This window comes from Hermetia illucens, chromosome 4, assembly GCF_905115235.1.
Source record: "Hermetia illucens chromosome 4, iHerIll2.2.curated.20191125, whole genome shotgun sequence".
Taxonomy (NCBI): domain Eukaryota; kingdom Metazoa; phylum Arthropoda; class Insecta; order Diptera; family Stratiomyidae; genus Hermetia; species Hermetia illucens.
The window spans coordinates 55,039,906-55,063,951 of NC_051852.1; the positions used below are offsets into that span (position 1 = coordinate 55,039,906).

Here is a 24,046-nt window from a genome sequence, read left to right on the forward strand (position 1 = left end):
TCAAATGCAACACGACAATAGTAAAACGTTCAGTATAAATGCCTTTTATATCTCAGTGTGGAGGTAATAAATTATGAAGTTTTGTGACCTAATATAATGAAATAAGGTCATATAGCTGACTTTATACTTTTGAGAAATAAAATTTACTACTTTTGCTTGGGAGGGAGGCTGACGATTAATTTATAACTGAACCATGTAACTATATTTACAAGTAATGTCGCCTAAGCAGAGATTTTGAACGAACATGTTCGTATTTGACATAGACTAGAATGTGACCATGTTCAATTTGCCCACTATTAGATTGAAGGATGTTGCTTCCGCAGTAAGTCCAGCGTGCTCCTTTAATTTGAAAAATCCAATTTGTTTTGCACCAGTGAGTAGCACAAATAGGAAACAGCTTTTGCCGATCATAATCCATCTGCATCCGGACCGATACAAAACAGTATATGGGGGACCCGACCATACAGGGGATCAGTGACCTTTTGTAACGAGTTTATTTCAGTTTCGATGCGCTACCGAATTGGAAACATTTACTATAATAATTTTCCAGATCAAAAGCGTAATTCCATCCTTTAGGAATGAATATTATCATGTAGTTAGTTAGTTAGTGTAATTTGATGGGGGAAAAGCTACTAGCACTACATTTCGTTAGGCCCACTGAGCTGTGTTCGAAAATTGTCTATTGAAAAGTTCTCCCTGTGACATTCAAAGGATTTTGCCAATCAGAGACCCTATTTCAGAGGAAAATAATGCGTAGATCCTCCGTTGAAGAAAACCATACCGAGGTACCTTCTTGTCAAGTGAAGTGAATTGTAGGGACATCTGCCTGTCTTCCTCTTGGCTCTTGAAGACAAGCACCCCAGCTTTTTCATATGATAGTTTAAGGATCAGTGTTCCGATAAAAGTCCTGTCAGGGGTTTTCATATTCCATTTCTTAAGGGATAATAGAAGGGCCACTATAGGGGCACCGGGCTCTTTCACAAAGATTTACCCCTTTAAACAGGAATTCAAATTTCTTCTTTGGATAGCATAAACCTTTGAAACTTCACCCTTCAGAAAGGGACTTGAAAAGGGATGCCTGGTGCCAAATGCTGCCTTTCGTCTCACCATTATGGAGCCACACACTTGGTGAGCCAGTCTGTTAGATTCCTTATTACCAACGATATTCAGGTACCTTGTCACCCACATCTGGAAGGTTTCTTTCAGCTGGTCAAGTTTCAATAGCAACTGCTGGCAACACTATACCAGCTGGCTCGATATGATGTTGCCATTTAGTGCTGAGAATGATAACTGATTGATGAAACGGAATCGAATAGTCTGTCCTCCCCACTTTTGTTCACTTTGTTCTGCTGCCAATAAAATTGCTTACATTTCGGTCTGTAATAGGGTCGCCATTTTTTCAAGAAATAGTTTCATAATTAGATTTTCTGAAGACAATCCTTTGGCCAATCCGTCTTTCATGGCCAATCTATCAATGAAGATTATCCATTTATTCAATTCATTCAAACAAATAATCGAGTGGTAAAAAGTTGACAGAAAACTTTATAATGAAATATTGAAAAAATTCCGAATTAAAAATTGAAAAGTCTGAATCTGAAATGGATTTGGAAATATCTGAAGTTAGTTTGGAAACTACCAAAATTAGTTCGGTGTCGCCGTCGGCAAAAACCGTGCTTCCTAGATAAGCATTGAATTGATCGACTCTTGAACTTCTCCACGTCCTCCAGCTATGGCGCCATAGAGAACGTCACCGATAAGGAGAAGAAGTCAATTCTGTAAAAAAGGAGATCGCTTCTCTGCGGGAGAGTAAAGAACTGTAAATTTCCATTCGAAGCGCCATGTTTTTCTCCGTAAGGGCATGCGGAACCCATTTGTCGATTTTTTTCACCTTTCCAAGTTGTTGCAAGTGCCGGGAAACTGTCGAATAGTGTACGCCCAGTTTCTCTGCAATGTCTTTCACAGACTGACATGTGTTGGATTCGACTAGCAAACGCAGCTCGTCGTTGTCAATCGATGATCCTGGATGTCCACGTGGCTCACTTTGAAGGTTTTCGTCGCTTGATCAGAATTTTTCGAACCACCGCCTTGTGATTCGTTCGCTTATCGTATCAGCTCCAAATGCGCTGTTAATGTTCTTGGTCACCTGCACTGCTTTATGACCGAGTTTGAACTCATAAAGAAAAAGTATACGTTCTTGGCTCTTTTCCATTCTTTTTTCCTTTTTATTCACTGTTATCACAACGATGGTCAAAACTGAAATAACTCCTTGATTAAATGTTTAAATGTGTATTTGTACTTCATTATCCGACACCAACAGCGCTAACTGGTGATGGTTTGATACAAACAAATCGCAACTAACTTCACTTGATTGCCAAATCGGCCATTTCATTTGCAACAACCTAATATTTAAATGTTTACAATTGCTTTTGAGTGTACTAACGCAGATCATGCGATAGATAAATGAACTCAGAGTATTTCGTTAGACGCCCTGTCCAGTGCAATGAATCACAAAGGGTCTGGGTGTTCAGAGAATGAACCTATCACCCGCAATACACACCCCCTCCCTTCAATTTCTTTCGGAAGATATCAGTTCGTGTAAGTAATTACCGGACAACTGCCAGCGCTGGACAGAATCGTTCAAAATCACCGATTACCGGTATGATTTATTTTTAAGCTTTTGTTAAAAACAACTGTTCAAAATTATAAACTTTATCCAAATTGAGTCGATAGTCATCACACCATCGTTATTTAGATCAACTTTTGGGTCCTTTTGCTTTGACTTGAAGGTTTAGGCCCCACAAGGAGCCATACCATATCGGCCACGGAGTCATCATTTCGGATGTGATCATGCAGAGTAATGCACTTATTCAACGCAACATTTTTGTTTCCATCACCGCCAGGTGCCATTCATTGTGAGGGACATTTCGGACTTGAGACGTGATGCATCGACCCCCCAAAAACGGCAGTTGTCAAACGGCATTTCACCCAAATTGCGCTGATATATGAATTTCATTGTGTAGCTCACGCGGTCTAATTGCATTTATTTGAGATGCTTAAATCAGTGAGTTGTCACAGCCTTTAAACATTTTGTAAAACCTTATTCAAATCGATTTGGTGTCTGTCTATCTTTTTTTCTTAAGGAAGTGGAAATCTTCAAAAGACATTGACTTGGACACGTCAGCGTGTAGTATTTTTACTCACTAAAACCACCCCCTGTTATCTTCTCGGTATCCTCGCCCATCACAATGTTCTGGATACTAGTAGTCGTCTTTCAAGTATTTCGTTTTGGATTCATTGAACCTGAACCCCACTTCACTCGCTGCTCGAACATTTCCTCCGCACGAAGCATAGATCGGACAAGAATATCCATGTCTTCTACATACGTTCCTTTGGTATCAGCTGAAGCCACCTTCCTGACAACGTATTGGAGCACCAAGTTAAAGAGGGTTGGGGAGACCATCCCCTGGATTAAGTCCTATAGTAAAGATTTGTGTCAGCTCATTTTAGATTTGTGGCTTTCACTTGGTTAGCGGGACTAGCTTCTGTGGGATTTCGATAGCTCTATCATTACTTTGTACGGAGCGTTACAATTTACACTATTGTACGTCTGACAGAAGTGAACAAACAGTTGCTGCACGTCGATGTCATATTCCCAGCACTTTTCAAGAACCTGCTTAACTGCTTAACGGAATTGAAGCTATCTTGATATTCCCCGATGATGTTGTCTGTATACTCTCTCAGTCGTCGTTCGATTAAATTCGTCAACACGTTATAGCACATGCATAGCAATGAGATTTCCCTGCAGTTTTCACAGCGCAGACGATTATCCCTTTTGTACACTGAGCAAATTGTACAGAAACCGCCCAACCAAAAAATCTGAAAAAAAACAAGAGGCTGCTACATATAGTGGCTAGGCTCCGAAATACCTTCCATACCGATATCCCTTCAAATAAAGTTAATAATAGTATATTACTATAATTTGTAGTAATTGGCTGCAGAACCCCCTTTTAGTTTATCTTAGCACCACGAAATTGCAGCAATGTAGGCTATAATATAGAGCTTGATCCTACCTAGTTTGGTAGAAATCGCACTATCATTAACAAAGTTATAATAGGTCAAAATTGTCACTTCTTTGTAAATTTAAAATTTAAAATGTCAATATCACCCGAAAGTGAATATTCTCACATAATATAAGCATATATTACGTGTTACGTACTAACGGGAAAAATTCACACTCAAATGTTTTTATAAAAGAAATACTCAAAACCTTTCACACCTGAAACGTGGAACTTTCGGGTTCCCGACTTGTTTTAATCATACACAGAGTAGTTTCATCCTATTAAAGGAAATAGAGTTCGAAAGGTTTTTATGTACATGCTAAAACGGTTTTTGAGGTAACAAAAGGACTGTGAAATAGCATCAGTGCAGCTTGAGGACTATTGCTGCAGAGTATGATTCGCTTGAACTTCAATCGCTCGTCAATCACCCAGGTCATTTTTATTTCAAAAGCAGACTCTAGCTTCAGAACTGTGTTTTGCTTTTGAGCCATCGACGTATAAGACCTCAATATATCCCACGACGCATTCTTCTGGATTACAGGGCGACTCCCAGTCGTCGTGGATATTTGTGTGTGTCTCACCGCTGTCAGCTGTCACTTGGACAGCATTAAGTGCGATTATAGTGAAATCGAAACATAGTCTGACTATGTGGATGGCCCATACCCATGAGGTGAACAGGAGATGAACATTCTTCTGGTTCGCCCTAGTTACCTCTTGATAACTTGTGTTTTATATCAAACAGACATGAAGGGCATTACAAAAACTCCTCACCCCTGGTGTTTCCAAACGAATTAGTTTATGAGCTTCTCTAACAGTACTGTTCTGAATATAAATATTTTATTATATTTATTTTGTCTCACTTTAACCTCCATACCTCCATTGCCATATGAGATCTGAGGCCACAGCACATAGCTTGTGGGAGTTCGATCATCTTTGCTTCTACATGTTTGCTCAAAGGAAGCTGGAAGCTTCTTATCTAAAATAACTCTCAAAATTTTGACCTGTTCGGAAAGTAAGAGGGCCCTTCCTCTTTTTCTTGAAAACCAAAGACAGTTCAGTGCTCTCCTTCTTGTAAATAATACAATTCTGGTTTTATTTGGATTAATTGAAAGCCCATGCCTGAGACAAAAAATGTCAAGCAAATTAATGACGTTTTGGAGATTTCTACACATCTAACCCTCGACCAACAACCACCATAATCAAATGATTTGCATATGCTTGAAGGTGTATTTACAGTTCTTGCACTTCCCATAGTAGTGATTCGATCAACACAGTTCATAGAAGTAGCGGTAGCTTACTAAGTTAAGTAACACTTAGTTTGTATTTGTTACCCAGTTCTTTATTTTAGTACTTCCGTACTGTGATATAGAAACAAGACTCTTGTAATATCGAAACAAGACTGTGGTTCCTTCTCGGTCACCTGGTATTTATATTTCCTTAAAATTGCTTACATAATATACATATGTTCCTTATCTTCTATGAAACTATCTAATACATAACACATATCAACATGTGGTTCTTATCTACGTAAAATCCTTCTTATCTACGTAAAATCCTATCCTTTTATTAGGGTCATTCTGAGCAGCGAAGATGCGCAAATGCATCCTCGTTTATTATTCAACAAGAGGCCGTGTTGTGAGTCGGGTATGACAAGATATGGAAAATGATAAAGACCGAAATATTTATAAGGGTCATACGGAGGAAAGAAGATGCGCAGATGCATCTTCGTTTATTATTATTTAGGATCAGTCGTCATTAAAACATGCCGACGGTGCGGACGGTTCCATAACTACTCATACGGCGGCAAACCTTGACTATGTTATCAGACAGCAGTTAATACATTTTGTTGTTAATGGGGATACAATCCGATTCAAAAGATTGAGGTGGGGGAGTCACATAATCCGTATGGGTGAGGATGTTCCAGTCCAGAAAGTCTATGAGGGCAATATCTATGGTAGGAAAAGAAGACGTGCAGATCCAGCCTCAGATTAAGCAATGCCGTAAACTGGGACACCAGACAGCTTTTAGGGATATCGAATTGGAGAACCTCGGTGCAAACCCGGCATGTTTGGAATTCCTTACTAAGGCAGAATTACGAAGTTTTTGGAAAGACTGACAGTAAAAAGCGCCTTCAATTTTCTGGAAGATCTGCAAAACACCCCTTTACCGCATTACCGCAGCTATTACCTCTACATTTGATGAAAGACGATATCCCGAAAGTTTTTTTTGAAGTGTGGTAAGAAGTCAGAGGGAATTAAATGTGAATAGGATAGTGAAACATCCACCCAAGTCGTGCAATAATTCCGAGATTTTAGTTACGGTTTTGAGATCTGTGTGGGCAGGTGCATTGTCTGAATGAAAAATTGTTTTTTTCTTCTGCAAACCAAAAGGCTTGGTTTAGGATTTTCTGGTCCAGCTGGCCCAAAGGGTTGCAACAATAATCTGAGTTTCTTGTTTTATCAGTTTTGAGGTAAACCACTGACAAAATTCTTTAAGCATCGCAAAATATTGACGCTATTACCTTTTTAGCTCACTTCTGCTCACGAACTTGCTTCGGTACCAAAGACTCGAATAGAGACGGATACTCAGCGTCTTGCTTCGATTTAGGATCACGGTGATAGATCCAGGTCTTACCCATGGTGATGAATTGTTGTTTTTATGCTCCAAATGTTGCTGAGAAAGTTTCGGATGCGTTTTCGTTCCACTGTTAAAGAATGCAGCACCCATTGTGCGCACTACTTTCTAAAACCCAAAATATTACTTACAATATGGCTTGCATACCGTGTGTAGATACCAACGGTCTCTAATAATTTTTCTGTATCACTTGAACGTTTTCGAAAACCATATCCTGTATTTTTCTTATGTTTTCTGAATTTGATCACTCTTTGGGCGTGCTGCACGTCGATCGCCTTCAATGCGTATACGAACCCTTTCAAATTCACCAGCGCACTTTGTTTTCAAAGGAATCCACCTAACGCGTTTTCCATTTTGGTATAAATTTCAATTGGCCTTAAAAACTTTTTTACAAAAAAAAATTTATATATATATATAAGAGTACGTTATTCGATGTTTCCCATTATGGCAAAATGACGAGGCATGTCAGCTTAGAATAGCTATAAACAAAAACAGATCGAGGGGGATGTTAAAATATGATCTGACCTTTTGATGATGTCATTATCAGACTCAAATATCGATATAATTACTATTCATCAAACTATTTCCGACAATAGATCCATAGACAAATGGGCACAACTAATTCCTTTATATGCTAATTAATCAAATCTTAAAATAAATATGCAAATAGAGCCGCGGACTGGGAAAATTAAATTAATTAGTTTTGAAATATGCGCTGGACGCTCCGCCAACTTTTTGTTATACCTAATATGTTAGTTTTCTTTAGCATCGCTGGATAAATGCTATCCATACCAGATGCTGTGAAATATTCAAAGGATAGTAAAGCAGTTCTTGCTTCCTGACTGGTAATTATCGTACTAACTTTGAGACTGTTGAAAATTTCTCCTATCTAGGGTCAAAAATTACAACGGATAACAGCTATGATGATGAAATCCGCGCACCGTTGTTGGTTGCCAACAAAGTCGATTTCAGATTGCAAAAACTGTTTCACTCGAAACGTCTCACCATAGGGTCAAAGCTCTTACCGTACAAGACAATGATCTTGCCAGTCCGCACATATTCCTCTGAGACTTGGGTTCTTAGCAAGAAAAATTGCGAACTCTTGGCTGCGTTCAAGAGAAAAATCCTCCAAAGAATGTTTGGTCACCTACATGAGGATGAACGATTCCGTAGCCTCCATAACGGCAAATCTATGAGCGATACCATGACCGTCAGGTTGTGGATAAAATCCTGCTCAACAGGTTGTGTTGGGCGGGTCACTTAATCCGTATGGATGAAGATGATCCAGCCTGGAAAGTCTGTAATGGCAATATCTATGGTAGAAAAAGAAGACGAGACAGATCTGGCCTGAGATGGAGCGATGGCGTAGGTCAGGACGCCAGACGACTTTTAGGGATTTCGAATTGGTGGACTTCGGCGCAAAACCGGGATGCCTGAAATTCCTTATTAAGGTAGACCTAGACCGGGTACAGGTTGTTGCGCCATCGATGATGATGAATTATGGTGCTTGCAATGTTCCAATTGCCCCTTCTGCTGACGGATTTGAAACAACCACCAACTTCCCCGCTCGAAATTCAACCGCCTGTTCTCCCGGATGATTTACTTGCAAGAGACTTTAATGATCCTACTTTGGAATTTGTGATAGTAACATAAGAAATAGCCTTGAAGCCTCTTTTTCGCCTTCCAGCTCTGCACAGTATGCTCTAAACAAGACACATATTTAGATATATAGTAAGATACTACCTATGTAGTAATGAGACCAACGAAACTGATGAAATCAAATTCTCCTCCAGGAATACATTTGCTGTATCTCCTACAAATACAATTCAAGACTACTTGATTCCACGCTACTAGATCCTTACAAAGTTCTTGCTTGGGGGTAGACACAAAGAATCATAGATTATGGTGCTTTGTCTCTTACAATTAACTTGGAATTGGAAAGATGTCCGCTGCTGGATCCTGGGCACAAAATCATTCCAGCGTGGTTGCCTCTAACAAATTTGATATCAAGTCGCAGGTTATCGGTTTGGTGAATTTTTCATCGTAGAAGATTATGCCCTCCATTACTGGCCCGTTACAAAAATTTTTGTTGAACCGATCCCATGGCTCTGGACCAGAAAAATATAATGGCAGTCCCGCAACTTTGTAAGCCTTACTACCAGTAGAAATTAAAGGGGTTTAACATTCTGTTAATTTGACCAACATTTACATGTTGTAAAATTCGCCATTACCTATTACATCGAGTGTAGGTCTCAACGGGTTACTAGCTTGTCTTCACTTTTCGCTGAGGATTCATCAAGAAATTACCCAAGAACAGAAATTATAACTTCCAAAAACATTCCATTCTCTGGGAGCAATCAAAACTCAGTTCCTTACTTCATTTATTTAAAGCAATCTGTATTTTGATTTTCATTTCTTACTTAATTTGCTGCTGCATGTGTCAATGAAAAATCTCTTCCATGTCTCTCCAAAACTGCATTCGTTCTTCACGAAAACCTACTTCATTGGACAGGATTGTCCAGTCCCAAAGTGTTTTCCGTCCAATATGCGCGTAATTCAAAGGGAACTGATTCGCCGGTATCCATTTGGAAATTTCTGAAGTTCTAGGAGTTGGATTCCTAAATGGAAATGTTTTATTAATTATTCTCTCACGGCACACCAGAAAAAAAAATCACCCTGTTTTTGCAAAGTTTGTCCACATATACGGCAGCGCCCATTTCATTTTATCGTCATTGCTGTCTCCTTGGATATTAAGCGATTTGAAGAAAAACAAATATAGCAATTCATCAAGGTGACAAACTCCTAGATTTGATGAATATAATTGGACCCAAATTTGAAAACTTTTCCAGTTTATGATCAATTAAAAATCATACCATAATACTCGGGTCCTGCTTGTAAATATACACTCACTGACATTGGCCCTCGATGGTCAAATAAATATACGTACGTTGGTCCAACTTCTGTGTAAGCAGCAGTGTCGAATCTGTTCCGCAAAAATTTATCCATACCCCATCCGAACCACGCATCTGTAAAGAGCTAAAATAGTTCGATTCAATTTTAATATTTTCCAGCTGTGCATAATACTCCCTTACATTGGTCAAATTGTAATGGTTTTCCTTGGACCAATTGTGTTTTCTCTGGAAATAAAATTCATCGATTCGATCTGTGATTCCGTTTCGGATGTACTCGGGTTTATGGTCATAAAATAAGATTATTGGAAGAGCTTTCCTAAATCTTTTGGTAAAATCTCTTTTTCTGAGGTTGAGCAAAGCTAAGAAAGGGAATTGGGCAATTAATTTGTTTTTGATCTATTTCAATTTAAATCTTTACGTCCTGATTTCATTGCTCCATCTTCACTTAAAATGCCTACCACCACGGGGACGTTGGCGCTTGGTGCAATTTCGAATTCGTACGGATGCTTCGTTAGGAAAGCTCGTTTAGAGTCAGGTTCAACTACTGGTGGTAAAACGTCTGCAGGATCGATGTCATATTCCTGAAATAAAATTTATTGATATCCGTTTAGAATTTTGCAGTCATGTCGGGTTGAGGTGCCCTACTTTACTTGTTGTCTAGAATCATTCTGGGTTGATCAGTTACTAATACGACCCCGTTTGTCTTTCAAGTGCGCGATGGGGAAATGGACGATCGCTGATCTGGCATAATGCCTTTTGGTCTAGTCAGTGCGAATCCGACATTCGCGAAATCGTTCAAATAACCGCGAATTGAGCCGGGTTTTTCAAAAGCTGCGCACTACTGACGTAATACACCCTGGTTCCTCATGGAGAAATACCGTGAAAAACATGGCCTCCTTACATTGCATTTCAGGATTTGAAAAAAGCCTTGACCGTGCGCCACAGAAACTAATCTGATATGCTCTACGACAACACCAGAAGAACACGTGCGGTGGTTCAATATAGCGATCCGAAAAATAAAGTTGGAAGTGCGGCGGGTGAATCAAAATAGCTTCGTGTCTCTGACAATGTTCTTCTAGGAAGCACGCTTTCACGACTCTTCTTTGTTCTTGTTATGGCATTGTCACCCGCGACATTCAACGTCCAGTGCCTCTATGCGGATGATATTTTCCTGGCGTCTCATAACAAAAATTATCTCGCCCAAATAGTCCAAAAATCAAATTATTGTCTCATGCAACATGGTCTCCAACTGAATCTGGATAAAACTGAATTTTTATCGACCGATCGCCATGAAGGAGGCACAATCACTGCCAGTGGCAGTGAGCTGTCCAGAACTGAGCCATTTAAGTATCTCGGCGCAATACTATCAGAGAACGGAGAACTGCATTAAGAAATTGTTAACCCAACCTGAATAAAGTGGCATTCCACAACTGATGTCTTTCCTTTCCTTTTTCTTTTCACCTCCAGTTAATGAAAGGCATTTCCTGATTTGAGGACTTCATCTCAAACGATTTCAGGATACTTCTAGTTAATAGTCCGCTTACGGGAGTCCAACATTCAAATTCATCCATTCCATTCAAATTCAGCCTTTACGTTCTGCCAGAATACCCTGATGGCGCGACGCAGGGAAATGCTGACAAAGGCTTGAAGCTTTCGAGTCACTGCGGTGGCCACTTTGCATGTACTTTGCGAGGTGCAGTCTCAACTTGATGTTGATATTTACATTTCGAGATTTTGGCAAAACAGCGAAAGCGGCTTTAGCTCTGTTAACATGTCAAGCCACTTCAAGTTCGATGCAGTTGGCGGCAAAAACAAACCTACCCAGATACACAAACTGTTCGATGCGATCGATGTTACCTCCGTTAATGTAAATAGAAAGATTGCGATGACAGGTCATATTGAGACCCAAGGTTTAGTTAGTATTAATGTTCAGTTCGACACTGTTAGCTTTCCTTTCCAGTTCCAAAGTCTATGCATCGGTAAGAAAGCAAATAGATGCCATTAGTGTAGTCGAGGTGTTTGAGGAAAGCTGTGATGATGCGTTGAAGCCCTTCACTTTCTCCGCACACGGTAGGATGAAGAAGATTATCAATAAGACTGTCGCACTCCACTTTGGACTTCAAATTCCTCTGAAGTTTTACGTCAATGCCGCACGTGCGATAATACCTGAATGGCTAATGCTAGCCTCTTTGAAATGCCATCAATCACCCCCCCCCCCCCTGCATAAAGCATTTTAGAAACACTGTCGAAAGCTTCCCGAAATTGATGTATGGCAGGTGAAGCGGAGATGTGAACTCCGCACACTCCAAAATGATCATAAGTTATTAATTTGGGCAATCCTGCCTGCTTTCAATGGATAAGTATTCTTCAATGTATTGTTTTCGCAGCGGCAAGAAAAACGGAAATTTCCCTCTGGTTGTCGTATTCAAGATAGATATCCTTTTTCGGAAACTTAACGACCATCACCTTCTTTAACTCAGCGATTTATGAATTAATGGAAGAGTAGCTCTGTAGTGGCTGGGGCAGGGGCTGAACAGGTATCAGGGTCCAACTTTAAAGAGCCTCATCAGTTAAATAATTGGTTATGTACTGAGGAAGAGTCCAACTGTTGCCGCCAATACGTATTTAGCAATAAAATAACATATCCCGCTTTTAAGGAAAAAAATCAACTAGCATCTTTTTATTTTTACTTTAGTGAAGAGCATGGAAAACCACGACGAAATTGAAATTGATGCGTATAGTTAGTCATAAAAAGCTTCCCCTTTTCTGTGTCGGAAATTTTCGTTAGTGTGTAGCGCTGCATAATTGTTATGCTCCTTGATCACCATCTTGGCTATGAGTGCGTGCCCTGATATACCAAACAGCAACAGTGTGATACCGCATTTGCGTCTTCTATAAATAGGCTTAACAGTTATTATGTCCGTGAGACACTTCGGTGGCTCAAAGAATAAGTGTGATCAATTCCTCCCAGACTAACTTTATTTTTTGGTGGTTGAGAATCCAAGTATTCCCTGGTTATTGTAAAACGAAGCCAAAAGGTATAGTGATTTTGGGGTGATAACATGCAATTCTTGAACCCCTTATGAATCAGAAATATGTAGCTACGAACTTTTGGTTTGGTCAACTGTTTATGATTGGCTTCTTGAATCTGGGAATGCTTTTCGAGGACAGTATCGAGGCTCCTCGGAAAGCATATTCAATCTAACTTCAGCGAAAATTTCAGCAGCACTCAGGAGTTTAGTGAGGTAAGATGATGGGACTTTGGGAACACTTTTCTCCCTCCTGCGGCACTGTGTTATTGTAATCTTGCAAGCCCGCCGGAAGTAAGCGTGAATTTGGTGTCGAATTGATGCTTGTTGCTTCCACTACGTGGTCCAAATGTCAAGATGAGACAACACCTTGCTCAGATATGGAATGGGGAAACACGGTCGTAACGATACTGGCGAGAAGTTTTTGGATTTCAGCAGCTTCAACAGCCTCGTCATTGGTCAATTCGGTTTCAACTCACCGCCAAAGTACATCTGATCAGATCAATCACATCGCGATCAGCAGTAGATTTAGCAGTTGTCTCCTGGATGTGATGTTCGGTTGCATATTCATTCGGTCTATAAACCTGGACTTGCAAACGGATCCACGAACATAGGAAACTGAAGGCTCTTGTTACCGCTACGAATGTGATGTGTTTGGGCCCCAGTTTCGAAGGAAGTTGTGCGAAGTACATTGTCATAAAAGCGAGTTTGTTATTGTGCTAGTTAGGGAAGCAAAGGCTTAAGCCAGTAATAACGATGTCCATACCATATCACGAAAAAACTGGCAAGTGGTGGCAAACCTTTTTGTGTCCTGTGAGGAGCGGTAACGGTCGATTCTCAACCACAACGACGAGCTGCTTAACGCTTGTGTTATCACTAAACAAAGTCTACGTTGTTTACCACCCGTCTACCCATGCACAGTTTTATAAGTAATATAGTACCATAGCTTAAAATAAGTTCATGTGTTAGATAGATATTGACTATGTTATAATTCACCAAGTTATTCGAGGTGAATATAACAATACTTGACTTTTTTTTTATATGCAATTGTGATGCTTGTAATCCTAAATCAGGTATAATACCCAGGTAAGGTAGGATTCCTTGAATTCAAAAGATAAGTAAAAAGAAGGGTCTCTATATTCTTTGATATCTAAAAAACATTCTGGAAAAGTTTTGGAACGAATGTACACCAGGTTGGCTTATCGTAGGCTTACAAAAAGATAGCGCCACTAGTATTGAATCTATATGATTGTTAATGAACTCCCACCTTCAAAACGCACCTGTAGAAATTTGGCAGCTGTCGGACTATTAGTTTGTGGTATAGACCATTTTGAGTGAAGCAACTTTTGTTATTTGAAGAAAATGGATAAAAAAAATACTGTTGGAGCCAAGGCTTGGCTTGATAACCATTCTTTGGACTTTGTATCAGGAAAATTAGCCGTTGAGAAGTGGTTTGCTAAATTTAAACGAGGTGAAATAAACATCGAGGGCGATGCACGCAGTGGACGCTCCAAAAGGCTGCTAGCAACGAAAACATAAGAAAAATCCACAAAATAATTTTGAATGACCGCAAAGTGAAGTTGATCGAAATAGCGGCTCTAAAGATTTCCGAGGAACGTGTTGGACACGTCGTGTATGAATGTTTGGGTATGAGAAAGCTCTGTTCAAAGTGGATACCGAGCGAACTCACAATCGACCAGAAACAACAACGAGTTTTCGATTCTGAGTAGTGTATGAAGCTTTTCCTCTATAAAAAAACCCGAATTTATTTGTCGATGGGTGAGAATGGACGAAACATGCTCCATTATTGCACACTAGAATCAAAGCGATCATCATCTGAGGGGACTGCACGTGATGAACCAACTCCAAAGCGTACAAAACCGCAAAAGCCGGCTGATGGGGATATCGCATCAGTATTTCGGTGATGGTATAATGTTCATCGATTATCTTGAGAAGGGAAAATCTATCAACAGCAGCTATTATATAGCGTTTGCAGCGCTTGAAGGATGAAATCGCGGAAAAACGGCCGCATTTGAAAAAAAAGAAAGTGCTGTTTCATCAAGACAATACACAGTGTCACAAATCAACGAAATCGATGACAAAATAGCGTTAATTGGGATTCGAATTCTCCAGATCTGCTCCAGCGGCTTTTCCATGTTCTCAGACCTCAAAAGACTGAATTTTTGAAGTAGCACATATAAAACAAAATATTTAATGTAGTAATCTGAGTCTAAAGGATTTACTTTTGGTGACGATGCTTAACTGATTAACTGTGTTTTATGATGAATCTAAAACCGATGCCAATACCATGCAACAAATGTGAGTGAAGTTCTCTAATAAACGACGAACGGGTAGTCGTTCGCCCGCTTGATGTCGATATCGTCACCATGGGCCAGTAGTTGTGTGGACTTAAAGAGGATCGTACCCCTCACATTTACCTCAACACCACGGATCACTTTTTCCATGATCATGATGCATGATCCCCTTGTCGTAGACCGTTGTTGATGTCGAATGGTCTTGAGAGTGATCCTGCTGCTTTTATCTGGCCTCGCACATTATTCAGGGTCAACCTAATCAATCATATCAATTTCGTTGGGGTACCGAATTCCCTCATGACCGTGTACAGTTTTACCCTGGCTATATTATCCTAGGTGGCTTTAAAGTCGATGGGAAGATGGTGCACTTGATGTCCAACAACTTTTCTATCACTTGCCGCACAGAGAAAATCGGATCTGTTGCTGATTTGCCTGAACCACTGGTAATTGGTCGCCTCCATATTTAACCAATTCGGCTGAAATTCCATCGGCTCCTGGCGATTTATGTTTTTTAAGCCGATGAATTGCCTGGACTGTTTCTTCTATACTTGGTGGTGCCAGTATTTGTCCGTCGTCTTCAGTTGGCGGGACCTCCAACTCGCCGATGTTCTGGTTGTTTAGCAGTTCATCAATGTATGGCTCCAATATGCACATTCTTTCGGAAATCAGATTTCCTTCTTTGTTTCGGCAGGATGAGCATCGAGGTGTGTAAGGCTTCATCCTGCTCACTTGTTGGTAAAACTTCCGCGCCTGGTGCGGTTGCTCCCTGTACTTTTCAAGTTGACAGACATATTTGTATCCGTATCAATGATAATGTTCTTCAGATGATTGTGAAGATCATTTCTTAATGCTTCATCTCCAGGATCTCTGTTGACTGCGGTTATTGCGGCATCCATTCCCCCCTTATAGCTATTACAGAGGGCTGTGGTATGGATGGCTTCAGTGTTCACTCTCACCCAATTGTGTTGTTATTCGAGCTTGGAGCACTATGCCAACGAGATAGTGATCCCAGTCTATATTGATCCCCCTATATGTTTTGACATTCATCGAGTCTGAGGGATAGCGGAGTCTGACCAGCACGTGGTCAATTTGGTTGAAAATAGTCCCGTCTTTTCGTGTCACCTTCCTAATTGGATAATCATTTGTATTTTGGTGTAAGCTATGGGGGCCAACGTATCGCCTGAATACAGGCTCCGTCCGTTCCTGTTAAAATCCCCCCGAGGGTTAGTTCTATTGGCATGAACTTTTATGAGATTTATATTTTTAAATTTGCCTCGCAAACGTAGAATGCATGGCCTTTCGCTTATATTTTCAAAGCCAATAACAGCCGGTTTCATTTTTTGGCTGACTAGGAAACATATGGTTTACTGGATTGCCACTATAATACAAGGTGTAGCGACCGTTTTCCAGGAAACCGGTTCCTGTGCAGGGTATCTCTTGCAGCGCTGTTACATCGGCCTTATATTGGGACAGGGTATCGACTAGCTGCTGAGCGGCATTCGGTAATGCCGTTGTCGTTGTGAGTTTCGTCATTGTAGAGTCCATGCTGTCCGTGGCTTCGTAATGTTGATTATCCGTGTAGGGTTGTCAGCCCTACCCAACTTTCAACCTGGAGGACCAGTTGGTACAATTACAGATTCGCCTTCATCCTTTTCCGTCATCAGCTTTTCATTAACAAAGAGCTCGGAGGGGTCAACACCTGGCTGCTTTGGAAACGTTTGATGCTCCATCGTGGGTACCAATCCACGTTTTGGCCTGGGACCTATACTACCCTTTGACCACAAATTAGGGATCGAAAGTTAAGAGAACATACCATGCCTCAAAAATTACTAAACGTTTAGAATTCAATCATGCCACAATATAATAGTCCCATTATTTTTTGGTTATTGGGTAAATTTCGAAAGTTGTATATTTGTTTTCGTAACGATGATGATGTGAAATGTAGTTATTATTATAATATAATCAATGTACTTACATATGTATACACTTTATAAACGACTAGAAATCAATATGTTATTAATGTAATATCTATTTATCTTTTTTGTCTAGAAACAGATTTGTTTTATGATATAATACATAAATAACATAAATTGCGTATACCCGGGCATCCCTGGTGGATTATACATATACCTTTTTTAAGCTTCAATATTTTCTTAGTTAAAAAAAGTTGTTGAATGAATAGTTTAATAGGAAATCGCCATCAACGAACCCAAATGGGACCACCTTGTAACTCCTTCCTTCCACCTTCACGGAAATTCCGAATCCGGAAATTGGAAATCTTTCCCACTGAATAGTAGAAGGGGGTGACTGTGAAGGTTTCGAAGAAAGATATCAGTCTTCCGTGCCGTATGCGATGGACCTTTGCTGCTTCTAGTCACCGCAAAGTCGCAAAGATGACAGGTAAAATTATCAATAACATAATACAAACATCTAAAAACTTTGAGTGACAGAGACGCAGATAATTTCTTCATAGATCCTCCTCCTCATCAACACTCTTTTGATGACTTTGTAGCGGTGCATGCAACTCAGATTTCCGCTTCATAGATTTTGAGAATGCTTTCGATACTAAGCATAAATAGAGAGTGTATTTGCTCCACGCAGGAGGGGCATTCCGAAGAAGCTAACAACTATTATCGGAGCAACATCTAATGCACAAAATGTCATGTGCTACATCGAAGTAAAATTTCATAGTGAAGTACGACAAGGTTAGATTTTTTCGCGGATACTATTCCTGCTCCGGATAGCTGAGTGGGTAGAGCGCAAGGCTATCGTACGGAAGGTTGCGGTTCAAATCTCACTGGTGGCAGTGGAATTTGTATCGTGATTTGACGTCGGACACCAGTCGACTCAGCTATGAATGAGTACCTGAGTCAAATCAGGGTAATAATCTCGGGCGAGCGCAATGCTGACCACATTGCCTCCTAGTGTACCGGTACGGTCTTGAATGAAGTGCTCTAACACACTTCAAGGCCCTGATCCAACATGGATTGTTGCGCCAACGATTATTATTATTATACTATTCCTTCTTGTTTTCGGTGGCATACTTTATGCTACCTTGTCCGGAGGACGTGGAGAAGTTGAATGGACGATGACCCCTTTCCTCAAACACCTTGGCTATGCTGCCGACATATGTTTGTTCTTTTATCGATTTGGAAAGGAAGGTAAGCGGAGTTGGCTCGAAATTAAGCACCAACAAAATGAAAGTTCTCAGTCTGCCCGATCATCGCACTCTCGCTATTTACATTAGCTGGCAGGACATCGAATGCCTTGACCAAATTGTCTATTTTGGTAGCATTGTCTCTTGTCGGTGCCACTGCAATTGAAATCACGAGATAAATTAATAGAGCTAGATCAAGTTTCGCTGTTTTGTTCTATTTGTAGTATGTAGGTTTTTCTTTAAGACCTAGAAGGATCTGAATTATCGAACCTGCAACGCCTCATTGTTGTGCTTAGTGGCCGCGCTGTGCTCCATATGGGGTATATTCACAACAATGTAAACATTCTCACTAGTACTCCTTCGCAAAGGCGGTGAATATTATTTACGAAACATGTGAAAATTATATTTTGGGTCAAACTGCTGGGTTAACTACTGTCATTCTTATATTCCTTCCTCTTCGAATTTCCCGGCCGAACCAGCCAATTTCTCCCTTCCTCTATAGCTAGCTCTTCTTCTGTCATCCCAATTTGCATGCGTCCTCAGATTGTTCAGTTTTATGGCAAGCTAGGGCTATTATCAAGGAGCTAGCAATATATACTTCGTTCGTGGTGTGAAGCTCAAATAGCCAATAGTCTGCGTTCCCTGGTCTATAGAAATGAATATCACGAGATAAGCTAAGGAAGGAAGAGTTCGGAAATACCAGTACAATCACCCAGGATCATCTCATACGTAAAATCTACACATTCTTCCTACCCTGTTACTAAAAGGGAGAAATTTTGATATACTTACAAATAGCTCAAGAATAGTTGACGCAACTTCGACAGCTGGCTTCGTACGAAGACAGTCAATAAATGGTTTCCAATTATCGCCTCGTTTAGAACAATCTAGCAGTCTTCCAATTTTTTTTGTTCGTTCAAGTATAACAGATTCTTCTCCAACTGCCCATACATTAAAATTTGTTCCAGACTGTAGTATAGATTTATGGAATAGTCCTGCAACAATGAAATCGCAAAGTGAGATTGAAAATTGAAAGAAAGATTAAACGTTTCAAATAATACAAAAGCAACTCACCTTTAGACAGATGCGAAAACATATGAAGCCCAACACTTGCGCCTCCTGAGCTTTGTCCAAATATAGTCACATCGTTTGGATTCCCTCCGAAAGCTGCAATATTTTCCTCTACCCATTTCAGTATCATTACCTGATCTTTCAATCCATTATTTCCAGGGCAATCTTTAGTTCCGGTACTGAGAAAGCCTAACACGCCAAGTCTATAATTCCCGGAAACCAGAACGATGTTATGGTCTAACAATCGTTCAGGTCCATATAGGTCTGAATTTCCAGTGCCTGAGAGATATCCACCACCATGGAACCAAACCATGACTGAGAGCGGTTCCCGATTAGTTTGCTTCTGAAATGGATTTATATCAATTTTGATATTATATACTCCAAATGCAACTTATTACAGGTGTGTACACATTAAGATATAGACAATCCTCGTCGCCCACTGTTCTGAAATCTCGTTCAAAGATGTTTTGGGACAGGCAAGCGTTTCCATCACTGTTCGCGAGCCTCTCACCAGTCCATGTTTCTGCTGGTTTTGGACGCTAAAAATGTTGCACAGTTTTGGATATTAGATATATTGAATTAACCACAAATATTAGACAAAAATATTAGTAACTGTAATCTTCTTACTCTGAATCTTAAATGTCCCACAGGCGGTTTAGCGTACGGAATGCCTCTGAATGCTCTAATTTGATTTCCATTCGCGGTGTCTATATAAGATCCAACGAGGATTCCGCCATGGGGTAATCTCGTTTTCGGAACCAATCTCACACCCTCACAATCCAAAACATTATTCAACTTGAACACAGTTAACAGTAAAACGAAATTAAACAGAACAAACATTTCTTAAACTTTTTTAAATACTAAGCGATGACCGTGTGGATTTGAATACTGATGTCCACTGTCTCCAGCACACCTTTCTTGTTCGTTACGATTGGAAGCTTTAGGTGCTATCACTACACTAATAGAGTTAAAATGATACCAGCCAGAGAATTTCCAATAATGCAGTGTTCCCTGCAAATATTATTTACATTCCAGTCGAAGTTGTCAGAGTGAATGTGAACTCCAGAGGTTTAATAAAAATATATAAACTGCCACAAAAGCAGTGTGTACATAGGTAGAACAGAAGATGCTGAACTACTTTTCAGTTTTCAACAATAAAAGTTGTTATTGATATTATTGGGAAGGTTGTGATAAGTCGATAACTGTTCTATTAAATTTTGTTCACCTCACCTCAATTCAGATATTAAGCAAATATAACGTTATGACCTAATGTGAAGTATTTTTTCAACAGCTAGACTTGCTTGTGTGATAACATTTGTGAACTCTTTCGCTACTTCAGAATCATCTAAATTCTAAAATCTACAAATCTGCAAAACTGGTTTCTACCTAGACGGAGAGTAATGGGTGTTGCATTAATGTGCTGCATTGCTAGCTATTTTGGGAAGTAAATATGTTTTCTGTTCTTTTTCAGTTTTCTGGGCGATGTAAATAGCTTTCATGCATTTTATTTGTTATATAAAGAAAAGAGATGTTCTTCTCAAAGTGAAGATTTTTCACTAATAAGTTAATGAAATTGAAGCACAGTCCCATTAAGGGGTTATATGCAGTTGTGATCGATTTTTAAGGTTTTGTGTAAACACAAAACCTTATTAAAATCGGTTTACCGTCTGTCTGTCTGTCTGTCTGTCCGTCACACGCATTTTTCTCGGAAACGGTTATAGCGATTGACACCAAATTTGGTAGAAAGGTGGGAACTGTGAACGCTCACGCATACAGTGAGTTACATCCTTTTAAGTTGAATTTAAGGGGGGGTCCCCATACATGCAAATGGGGGGTGTAAATTTTTTTTTCATCAAATATACTCATGTGGGGTATCAAATTAAAGGTCTCGATTAGTACTTTTCGAAGCCGGTCTTAGTTTTGAGATTTGTTAGAAAGGTGGGGAGTGCGGGGGGTTGAAAGTGACCATTCCTTTAAGGGGGCCATTCTCAGAAACTAACATACCGAAAAATCTGAAAAAAATCAGGAGGCTGCCACTATATGGTGCCTAGGCTCCGAAATACCTTCCATACTGATATCTGTACAAATAAAGTTAATAATAGTATATTACCATAATTTTTAGTAATTGGCTGCAAAACCCCCCTTAAGTTCACGTTAGCAATACTATAGGGTATAACATAGAGCACGATCTCACCAAGTTTGGTCGAAATACCGCTATTACTAACAAAGTTATAATACGTCAAAGTTGTCACTTCCATGTAAATTCAAGACTATGAATGTCAATGTCATCCGAAAGTGGATATTCTCACATAATATATGCATATATTACCTGCTACGTGCAAAGAAATACACAAAACCTTTCGTACCTGAAGCGTCCAGCTTCCGGTTTCCCGACTTGTTTATATTCATGAACACATTATCTCACAAATATTCTCGCCAAATCTCATAATGCAGCCGGAGCCTTAGGTTCCAAGTTATAGGTATTTGTAACACGTTACTGCGCTATACACGCTTATGTACATGTATATCCGGCCGTAGTCGGTCCCAAGTCCGGTTGTGGAAGGAGGAGGGATACGAGGGATACGAAAGTGCAGGAACTTTCCAGTCTTGCAGATTACTCACTGAGGAAGCTATCTCTACACCTGACAATTAGGTATAAAATCCACTTAATGAGAAGAGGGAGAAACTTGCGGTCAGGTACGGATAACCGGCGGGAGTCGTCTGACTTGGGACTGGGTCGGGCTTCCGCAATGGACAGCACGGCGTCGAAACCGCTAGTCGTGGGGCGGTACGTCTAGGCGCCACGACGACCAAGAGCATAGCTCCGCCTGTTGCACCTAATTCGCCACAATCTCAGGTTCACGTGGTTCACGTAGGCAGCGGATGAAGGGGACTCAAGAAATCAACGTTTGCATATACCAGGGTATTCCAGGCTCTATGCATCTCCAGCAGAGAATTCTATCTCAAATCAATGATGAGATTGAATCTCGATTGTGTGCTGATGTGTCGCTACTGTAATTACAATCACGTTACGGCTATCAGATTGAGTGACCAAAGAGATCCAATATGGAAAATTCGTCTGGAACGTCTTGGGGACTCAACAAGGCAGAATATTGCTGGACTTCAGATTAGTACTAGCAATGCCAGCAGACGGGTGAGAAATTAAGTGCAGAGAACTGAATTTATGCCATCCCCAGTGAGACACCCGTAGTTGTAATTTTGGACACACTAAAGCAGAAACTTTCTGTCATATGCAGTCGGTTACGACGGTAGGCGAAAGTCATTCCAAACGTGTCCAGAATGCAATATACGTGAGGAACCAGCGGAGCTTTTTCGGAACGAATCCCAACAGAGCGTCCAGACTGTACAGTTTTCGATGACGGAAGCGAAAGAGTATTGGGGTGCACTTTGGGGGTTACCCACCCAGCATGCTGAGTGCATCCTTCCTTACTGCGTGGATTACCTACCTTATCCCTAAGAAGGACACGGTGCTGACCCTGCAGACAGAAGACCAATTGCTTGCTTACCAATCCTCTCCAAATTCATTATGTCCATTATTAGTGGAAGGGTCGATGCGTACCTCGAGACCAACAACATTCTGTCCGAGGAGCAGAATGGCTGCCGCATTATCGACTCGGTAGTTGTAGAACAAGCAACTAGAGGCCAAGCAAACCTCTTAAGTTGCTATATGGATTATGCCAAGGCTTTCGATAGCGTTCCGCATACCTGGATGATGGATGTGCTACATCTGTAGCGCAATCCGAAATTAATAAAGTTTTTGGCGAAGGGGAAGGGTGGCTAGAGGCATGGTTTTGTAATTAAATATGGTCTACGTGCTAGGTGCGAACTAGCACACTTGATGTGCTTAGATGACATCAAGCTGTATGCTGGTACTGACGACCATCTTAGAAGTTTTTTGCGAATAATAGACATCTTCAGTCGTGATGGAGTTTGGATTATAGAAGTGCCGAATCCAAGGCATCCGCAAAGGTCATCACGAGCCGCATGTCGGATATAGCATTGGTGACCTCCACATCGAAGCTATGACCGAGACAGATTTCTACAAGTACTTAGGAATTCTGCAAGGAACCCATGGTCCAGTTGGTAATCTGAAGGATGCTCTGCTGTCCGAATTCCTGCGAGGTGTAAAGCTGGTACTGAAATCGCATCTCTCCGGGACCCCTTCACTAGTTTATACATTCGGAATATTGCCGTAGACGAAGACCGATCTGAAAAGCGTCCAGTGGCGGATACGGGCAACTATGTCCAAATTCCGAATGCATCATCCAAACTCTGCCGTGGAGCGGATGAGCCTGCCTCGTGACATCGGAGGTAGGGGCGTGGTTGACGTGGCGACACAACATCATTGCCAAGTCGACTCACTGTGCGCTTGGACCATCTCATTTCTGGCTGTACTGTTATGGCACCGGTGCAATACATAACCAGGCATAATGCTGTATGTAAGGTTATCCATCAAAACTTTGCATACAAGCATGGGCTGATCACGGGAACATGTCCGGTTTACCGATATGAGCCGCAAGCAGTACTTGGTATTTTTGCTTATAGCATGTATTGGGACCGGCGAGTTCTGACTGATCGCCATACTCTCCATAACAAGCCTGACGTACTGTTAGTTGACAAGACGCTCCATGTATATTATTGATGTTGCTACCCCCATAATAGCAACATCGAACGCAAGTACGTGGAAAAGAAAGTGAACTATGAGCCATTGGCTAGGGAAATCAAAGAAATTTGGCGTCTCGAGCGGGTGGTTGTATTTCCCATAATATTGTCAGCTACAGGTATTATACCTAAATCCCTCATGGCTTCCCTTGATGTCCTGGGACTTTCGCACAGTCTGGTTCAAACCATG

The 24,046-nt window shown here is 40.7% G+C and overlaps 1 protein-coding gene across 2 annotated transcripts; it reads right to left on the reverse strand.

The window, feature by feature from the left end:
- Positions 1-9,068: 9,068 nt before the first annotated feature.
- On the reverse strand, positions 9,069-20,506 carry LOC119654614 (esterase E4-like). Of its 2 annotated transcripts, XM_038060088.1 has the most exons (10): positions 20,404-20,506; positions 19,801-20,184; positions 19,572-19,712; positions 19,177-19,516; positions 18,895-19,097; positions 10,023-10,185; positions 9,785-9,963; positions 9,566-9,728; positions 9,368-9,494; positions 9,069-9,310 (listed from the first exon to the last, which is right to left on the reverse strand). In XM_038060088.1, exons 2-10 carry the CDS (start codon positions 20,011-20,013, stop codon positions 9,133-9,135), a joined length of 1,707 nt encoding a protein of 568 aa, XP_037916016.1. In that variant the 5' UTR covers positions 20,014-20,184; positions 20,404-20,506; the 3' UTR covers positions 9,069-9,132. The 2 variants fall into 2 exon arrangements, with proteins under 2 accessions (XP_037916016.1, XP_037916015.1); XM_038060087.1 differs by lacking the exon at positions 20,404-20,506 and having other exon boundaries at positions 19,801-20,230.
- Between the last annotated feature and the right edge of the window lie 3,540 nt (positions 20,507-24,046).